An 8,245-nucleotide genomic window follows, 5' to 3' on the forward strand; every position below is an offset into this window, starting at 1 on the left:
ACGGCTCTGGCACGGGTCAGTCAGTTCGAGGGGGGTCGGGGGGACCAGGCTGGTACCGAGGCTGGGTCGGGGTGGTCCCGGGGAGGGATGGGGAGGGAGAGACCCAGGTCTGAGGCCCCAGCAACGTTGCCGAGGAGCAGGCCGGGGCAGACGCGGTGCCCCGGTGTGGCCTGGCCGCGTCCCAGGGCAGAGTTCACGCAGACTCTGTCCACCAGCTCCCACGGACTCACCCCCACCCAGCCCAGGCCCTGCCCGGTCGCCTGTGGGGAACATTGCAAAACCCTGGCCTGGCCCTGCTGGCTCCCCTCCCGGTGGGCGAGAGGCTGCGATGCGGGTGCGGAGGCCAGTGGAGGCCCGGGGGGCGGCCCCAGGCGGACCAGGGCTTCCTGCAATGGGAGTGGAGGCCAGAGGGGGTGCAGGGCGGCACCCACGTGTACACACTCACACCCGCGCGCACACACACACACACACACACACACAGCATCGCACACACTCACACACACACACAGAGCATCGCACACACACACACACAGAGCATCACACACACACACACAGAGCATCGCACACACTCACACCCGCGCACACACACACACACAGAGCATCACACACACTCACACACTCACATGCGGCAGATGTACACACAGACCATCACACGCATGCACACACACAGCATCACACACACACAACCCTGCATGCACACACAGGCCAACACACACAGACGCGTGCCTGGAGCTGGGCGTTGTGACCTGGGAGTGGGGGAGTACATACTGGGGTCCTGCTCCCCAGGCCCCTCGGTTTCCTGGGGTCCTGCCTGCCCCGCGCGGCCCTCCTCAGGCCTGTCCTATGCCGGTCCCCGTGCCTCCACCGGCCTCTTCCCCGCTGTGCCTGACGTCCCAAAGGTACCCACTCTGCCCTGGCCAGATGCCCCTCAACCCAGGCCAGGCCTGGGGGACCCCCAGCTGCCCCATCATGGCCACGGCCTATGGCTGGAGAGCCGCCCATCGTCCCCAGGCACCCCTCCCTGCTCCCCCCTCTCAGCCCTCTCTGCTCCCTCAGCCACCGTGTGTGTGTGTGTGTGTGTGTGTGTGTGTGTGTGACTGTGGGAGACGGCGTGAGTGGCCTGGCTCTTTTGTCCACTCTCCTCTTCCTCCCTAATCCAGGGAGGCCAGCCCAGCCCGTCACCATGGGGACAGTGCTGCTTCCCCCCCCCCACAGGACAGGGTGACCTGGGGGGCTGGCTGTGCAGGGTAGAGGCAGGCCGTTTCTGGGGTCCCCTTCCACGGCCTCTCCACGGCCCCTCCTCACCCGCACGGGCGATGGGGTGCAGCTTCCGGTGGGATCCAGCCTCCCCCCTCCTTGGGAAGCATCTCCGTCGAGAGGAGGGGAACCTGAAGAGGTCCACCCCCGGTCAGGACTGCGACCCTGGGGTGGGTAGGTCCTGGGGCGCTGCCACTGTGGGGGCACCTGGGGGGGTGGAGGCCAAGGGACGGAGCCCAGCCCTCTGGTCAGTGGGGCAGCAGGGTTGGGACTGCTGCCAGGGAGGTGCTGCCGGTGCCAGGCCTTCCGGAGCTATTTTTAAGGCCCACCGGACGGGCCTTCCAGGAACCAGGAAAAAACAGATGACAGGCGTCCTGTGTGTGTGGCTCAGGCCTGCAGGGCAGGGGTGGCCGCTGGTCACTCCCCAAGGGCCATGCCCAGGGCAGAGGAGCAAGAGGCTCTTGGGTCTCAGAGTTGGCTTCGCCCCCAGCTGGGCTCCGCAGCGGGGTGAACCCCTCCGGGCCTCAGTCATGGCCCCTGCAAGGTAGGGGTAGGGTTGTCTGGGGCACCAGGGCCCCCGATATCATGGACATGAGGCCCCTGTGGCTGCGCGAGCAGAGATGCCAGGCCCCCTGCCCACTCCTTGGGCCAGAGGAGCCTCAAGGGAGAGCCCCTGGAGGGCACAGGCCGGCTCTGACCCGTCATGGAACTCACAGCTGGTGCAGGATGCTCATGCTCACACACGCTCACACACGCACACACGCGCGCACACACACGTGCACAGCCTCAGACAACAGCGCGTCTACAGCACACACCTGTGTCTGGGAGGGAGGAAGGCTCTACGGAAATTCACCCCAGGAGAGAGGCTGCTCCTGCTGTCCTGCACCCCAGGCCAGGCCAGGGCCCTTCCCACTCAGAAGCCACCCCCCCCCCCCTCGCCGAGCTGGGGGGGGGGGAGGGCAGAGGAGCAGGGCACACCTTCTGCCCCTCCCAGCAGCTGTGTGTACCCACGGCTGAGCTGCGGGAGACTCGAGGTCTTCAGACCAAGCTGGTGGGGTTCATGGGGGTGCTGGCTTCCAAAGGTGGACTCCACGGCCAGGGGCCAGTTGGGCTGGGGCCACTGGGGAGGCGGCGGGGCCCTCAGCCCCTCCAGCTAGCCACACTCTGCAGCGCTCCCTTAGGCCTGGGCACCCCCAGGGCAGGCGGCTGCTGGACAGGCGTTGCTCCAGGAAGACAAGCACCTCAGAGCTGGGCCGGCGGAGGGTGCACACGGGGAGGCTGGAGTGCGGGGGAGCCTGCAGGCCGGCCCTGTGCATACTGGGGGTTCTCCCAGGGGCCGCCGGGAGCACTGCGAGGCCAAAAGGACCGTCCCTTGGCTCCCCCAACCCTCAGGCCTCTGGGACCGGCGGGGAGGCCGTGGTCGTGCGGCCCGACACCAGGGTTGGCACTGGGCTGCCCACACCCGAGTCCTGAGCTGCTCAGGACAGCGACCTGGGCGGGCACCGTGGGGTGAGGTCGCACCACTGCCCAGGCGAGTCTGTGTCCTGCAGGAAGGTGAGCGTGGACCTGGCTGGCTCGGGCGCTGACCGCAGTGGTCAGGGTGGGAGCCATGGCCAGCAAAGCCCCTGGGCCTGGGGGGCAGCAGGGCTGAGGTCCCCGGAAGACGAGGGAAGGGCCTCCGGGCTTGAGGTCTGTCCGGGGTCAGAATGCGCCCCCGGGGTGGGCAGGGTCCTGGGGCGCTGCCACGGAGCCGGGTGCCCGCGGGCGCGACGCCGCCTCCCCGCGCGGACTGCGGGCGACGCGCACGCACGGGCCTGGGGCAGCGCGGGCGGCGCCTCCCGGACCCGAGTCCGTCTCGGGACCCCCGTCCGCGGGAAGCAACGGACGACCCTGCCTCCCGGGCGGGAAGGCGCGCGTGTCGCCGGTGACCTTCCCGGCGCCGCCTGGGCGGACCCACGCGAGGGCCCGCCCCTCCCGCGCGCCACTATTGGCCGGGGCCGCGGTGCCCTTTGAAAACACAGGCTCCCATTGGCTCCCGCGGCCCCTCCCTACGCGCTGGGCACCGCCCGCGCGGCAGCTGCGCGTGCGCGGATCCTGTGTGTGAGCGCGAGGCCGGGAGCGCCACGCCGTGCGCCTCCGCGACTCCACTACGGCGAGTTAGTCCCGGGGCTCGCCGCCCCCCCCCCCCCCCCGCGCCGCGCCGGCCCCGGGAGGTGTCGCCCGGCCTCGGCCCGCCGGCCCCGCAGCGGCTCCCGCGGGCTCTCGGGGGCGGCCCGCCGCGCGGTCCCCGGCGGAGGAGGGCGGTGTCTCGCTCGCCCCGCCCCCGCGGAGGGATACGCGCGTCCGCGGCCCAAAAGCCCGGGGCGAGGCGGCCGGGGCGTGTGAGCCGCTGGGTCTGCTGCGCGCCCACGAGGTCCACGCAGCTCGCCGAGCCGGTGCGCCGCGTGACGGCCTCGCCCGCGAGCGTCTCGGCCGCTGCTCCAAGGACCGGTGCTCCCGCGACGCCCGCCCACCCGCGCCCGCCCGCCGCCTGGGGCTCGGGGTCCGCGCGGCCGGGGGAGGCCGCCCTCCCGCGTCCGTAGCCGCGCGGGGAGCCGAGCCCAGCGGGAGGCGGCGCAGAGCCCGCGCCCCCCGCCGCCCGCGATGCTGCTCTCCAAGTTCGGGTCGCTGGCGCACCTCTGCGGGCCGGGCGGCGCGGACCACCTCCCGGCGAAGATCCTGCAGCCGGGTACGCCGGGGCCGGGGCCGGGGGGCCCGATCGGGGCGCTGGCGGCCGGAGGGGCCGGGGGCTGGGGGCCCGGGGCTCGGGGGCGCGTCGGGTCGCACCAACCCCGCCCTCGCGGTCCCCACAGCCAAGGCGGACAAGGAGAGTTTCGAGAAAGTGTACCAGGTGGGCGCCGTGCTGGGCAGCGGCGGATTCGGCACGGTCTACGCGGGCACCCGCATCGCCGACGGGCTCCCGGTGAGTCGGGCCGCCGGGCGGGCCCGGGTTCTCGGCGCAGCGCGCGCGGCGTCGCCGCTGGCCCGGCCTGACCCTCTGCCTCCCCCCAGGTGGCCGTGAAGCACGTGGTGAAGGAGCGGGTGACCGAGTGGGGCAGCATCGTGAGTATGGGGCCCGGGCGGGCCGTCGGCGGGGTCGGGGCCGCGGGCGGGGCGCGCCGACCAACGTGTCCCCCCTTCCCCCCCAAACAGGGCGGCGTGCCCGTGCCCCTCGAGGTGGTTTTGCTTCGCAAGGTGGGCGCGGCGGGCGCGCGCGGGGTCATCCGCCTGCTGGACTGGTGCGAGCGGCCCGACGGCTTCCTGCTGGTGCTGGAGCGGCCCGAGCCGGCGCAGGACCTGTTCGACTTCATCACGGAGCGCGGCGCCCTGGACGAGCCGCTGGCGCGCCGCTTCTTCGCGCAGGTGCTGGCGGCCGTGCGCCACTGCCACGCGTGCGGGGTGGTGCACCGCGACATCAAGGACGAGAACCTGCTGGTGGACCTGCGCTCCGGGGAGCTCAAGCTCATCGACTTCGGCTCGGGCGCGCTGCTCAAGGACACGGTCTACACGGACTTCGACGGTGAGCGGAGCTCGCGGGGCGGCGCGGGCGTTCCAACGGCTGGTAACGTCCGCGGGGAGGTGGGGGCGGGTGAACGCTGGGCCCGCGCCGCCGCCTCGGACTCATTTAGACTAGAGACGCAGGCACCCGGCAGGGATCCCGAGCCGGTTTGGTTCGGTTTGGTTCGGTTCGTGGGGGGCGGGGGGTGAGAGGTGGGCTCTAGACCGCTCCCTCTGGCCGGGTTGGGGCGCACGGGTGGGGGCTGTGGGGGTCGTGCTGTCTGCGTGTGTGTCTGCGTGGGGAGAGCCGGGCCCCGAGGCGATTGCAGCCGGCGCTGCGTGGGCTCCCCCTTCCTGCGTGCGTGCGTGCGTGCCCGGGGAGGGGGGTGCCGGCAGAAATCCCCGCATTGCGGTGCGCGGGGAAGCCGGGGCTCCCCGCCCGCCCACGCTTCCTCCCTCCTCCCGTCGCCGCTCCCGCAGTCCCCAGCCCTGCCTCCCTCCTCCCTCCTCCCCTCACATCTGTTTGTTGTGAAACCCGAGCCGGCGCCCATGTGACCGGCTCCTCCCCCACCGCCAGCCCGGGCGCCCCGCCTGCCTGCGGGGTTTTTCCAGGGCGAGGACTGACTCCAGGATCTGGGCGCCGGCTCCCTCTCCCGGCGCAGAGCGGAGCGCGGGAGCCTGGTGCCTGCGGCGCCTGGGGTGGGCGCCCTAACCCCGCGTGTTCCCCAGGCACCCGCGTGTACAGCCCTCCGGAGTGGATCCGCTACCACCGCTACCACGGGCGCTCGGCCACCGTCTGGTCCCTGGGCGTGCTGCTCTACGACATGGTGTGCGGGGACATCCCCTTCGAGCAGGACGAGGAGATCCTGCGGGGCCGCCTCTTCTTCCGCAGGAGGGTCTCCCCAGGTGTGTGGGGGGCCTTGGGGGGGCGGCGGGGGCGACAGACCGGAGCTGGCCCCTGGCTGACCCCCCTCCTCCCCACAGAGTGCCAGCAGCTCATCCAGTGGTGCCTGTCCCTGCGGCCCTCGGAGCGGCCCTCGCTGGACCAGATCTCCGCGCACCCCTGGATGCTGATGGCCGACGGGGGCGCCCCCGAGAGCTGTGACCTCCGGCTCTGTGCCCTGGACCCGGACGACGCAGCCAGCACCACCTCCAGCAGCGAGAGCTTGTGAGGAGGGACTGCGCCCGGCCTGTGGGGGCAAAGGGACCACCGCCCCGCCCCGCCCTGTAGGGCTTGTCCTCCTCGGGCTGTCTGCTGGAGACAGCAGTGACCTCTGACCCCTGGTGACCTTGACCTTTGGCACTGGGCTGTTTCCTTTGCTTTGAGTGCCTTTTCGAACGCTGCTCTCCCGGGGCTGGTTTCTGAGCTGTCTGTCCAAAGACTCTGGTGGAGGCGGCCGTCTCCCTGCCCTGTGCTTCCGGGAGGGCCCGCCCCGCACCTCCCACTGGACCACCTGACCACCTGGGCCGGGAGCGCTCGTGTCCGTGGCTTCGTCTCACCCGGCACAGGGTCCTCGTGCCCACCTCCCGCCCCCGCCCCCGCCCCCGCCCCCTCGGTGTTCCTGCGGGCACGTCTGTGCACAAGCAATGCAATGTGCAGGCCTCTGCCGCCCACACGGCGCCCCCTGTCTGTGGCTGGCAAGCCTGCGAACGTCTATTTATGGTGACCCCGGGAGGGCTATTTATTGTTTAACTTATTTGTTGGGGTCCTCCTCAGCCCCCCCACTCTGCTGGGCCCCTGGGGCGCGGTGGCTGTGTGTGGACCCAGCCGGACCCACCTGCCTCTGTCGAGGATGGGCTTGTACAGCGGCTATTTAAGGGGAGGGGTGGCCCGCCACTTGGGGCTCTGCACCCCTGGGAGTGGGTTTTAAATTATTGACCTTGTACAGTCTGCTTGTTGGCTCTGGAAGCTGGGGGGGGGGGGGGGGGGGGGGGAGACAGAGTCTCAAGCCTTTAATTTATTTTAGTAGCCGTTTCTGTGGTCCTGGTGCACCTGCATCAGGACGGGGTTCTTTCAGTTGAAAAGCAAGATGTCTGGAAATGATATTTTTTATACAAGCGTTTCAATTACATCGTTTTGTATATGACGGTGTCCTGTGTTTGCTGGGAAAGTAGCCCCCTCCCAGACCAGGAGACCCCATTCCTGCCCCGGGGGCACCTGAGCGGGGGGCATTGCTAGGCGGAGCTGTCAGGCCTGTGGGAGGGCAGGGGGCCAGGCAGGCCGGGGCGGGGGGTGACGTAACCACTGGTCAGAGGCCATGGTAGGGGTTGGCCCGAGAACCTCTGGGCCCTCTGCAGGAGGTCCAGTCTGGTGGGAAGAGGGAAGGCCCTCGCCCAGGCCACGTAGGCAGAGCGTGGGAAGGGGATCATCCTGCCCCCGGGCCACTGGAAGGGCTCTGAAGGACGAACAGAAGTCTGCCAGGTGGATGGGCGGCAAGGCCTAAGTGCAGAGAGCCGGTGAGCGGTCCGAGTGATGGTGGGTTGGGCCCTGGCTCGCAGGTGTAGGTGTGGGAGCCACGCCGGGTCCAGGAGTGGAAGCGGCCAGGCCTAGCGTGAAGAGCTGGCTGGGTAGAGGGTCTGGGTGTGCCCTGCCCCCCGCCGCCCCCAGGAGATCCCCATGCCAGGGCTGCCCCTGTGTTTGCTCCCGAAGTCGGACTGGACGGAGGAGTGTCCGGAGGCTGCACGCGAGAGCAGGGCAGGGAGTTTGGAGAAGTAAATCAGGCAGGCAAGGCCGGGGTGTGGCTCCTGGCATGGTCTTGGGGAGCCTGGTGCGCCCCCGTGAGGAGCCACTGCTGGGCCCAGGAATTCCCGGCAGATGCTGGGGAGCTGAGTGGATGGAGGGGAGACTGTGCGCCTGTTCCCACGGCCCAGCCTGGCCAGTCTGCTGCTGGGTGTGCACCCAGGACGCTGGGCTCCTCTCCTGTTTCACCCGCTGCTCCCAGGAGTGGGGGTGCAGCCTGTGGGCCCCACCACATGGTGACAGCCACCCACACGTCACCAGGATCCTGGTTCCCCACTTGCCAGCCGAGGGTGCTGGGCTGGTCCCGGGCACCCACCATGCACCCACCTCCCTGTCCTCCACAGTCCACGATCCATCTGTCCATCCATCCGTCCGCCCACTGCACATCCAATAACCAACCACTCGCTGAGCTCGACTTGGGGGGGATCCTGAGTCAGGCCCTGGGACGGCCAAGCACCCCCCTCTTAGTCATCAAGAGCCTGGTGGGAGGCTGGCCTGGCATCCCGGAGGTGCTCAGGCGGGCACAGCCCAGTGCAAAGCCCTGAGCCCTGGCTGGCCGAGGGCTCTGTCCTGAGTGTTTCCCGCATCTGTCAGGGGAAGCCCACCCAAGAGCCGCCCCTCACACGGGCACGGAGGCCGAGCGGCTTGCCCGAGGCCAGCAGCTCTCACCACAGGCCTCAGGGGCCGGAGGTCAGCATGTGCCTGTCTGAC

The 8,245-nt window shown here is 70.1% G+C and overlaps 1 protein-coding gene across 1 annotated transcript; it reads left to right on the forward strand.

Moving 5' to 3' along the window:
- Positions 1 to 3,705: 3,705 nt before the first annotated feature.
- On the forward strand, positions 3,706 to 6,703 carry PIM3 (Pim-3 proto-oncogene, serine/threonine kinase). The gene is made up of 6 exons (XM_070408037.1): positions 3,706 to 3,985; positions 4,110 to 4,219; positions 4,309 to 4,359; positions 4,450 to 4,816; positions 5,524 to 5,700; positions 5,779 to 6,703. The coding sequence occupies exons 1-6, from the start codon at positions 3,901 to 3,903 to the stop codon at positions 5,964 to 5,966; spliced, it is 978 nt and encodes a 325-aa protein (XP_070264138.1). The 5' UTR covers positions 3,706 to 3,900; the 3' UTR covers positions 5,967 to 6,703.
- Positions 6,704 to 8,245: the final 1,542 nt, after the last annotated feature.

The sequence above is a fragment of the Myotis yumanensis genome, unplaced genomic scaffold (assembly GCF_028538775.1).
Source record: "Myotis yumanensis isolate MYYU_CA2020_CCGP unplaced genomic scaffold, mMyoYum1.0.hap1 SCAF_3, whole genome shotgun sequence".
In the NCBI taxonomy this organism is placed as follows: domain Eukaryota; kingdom Metazoa; phylum Chordata; class Mammalia; order Chiroptera; family Vespertilionidae; genus Myotis; species Myotis yumanensis.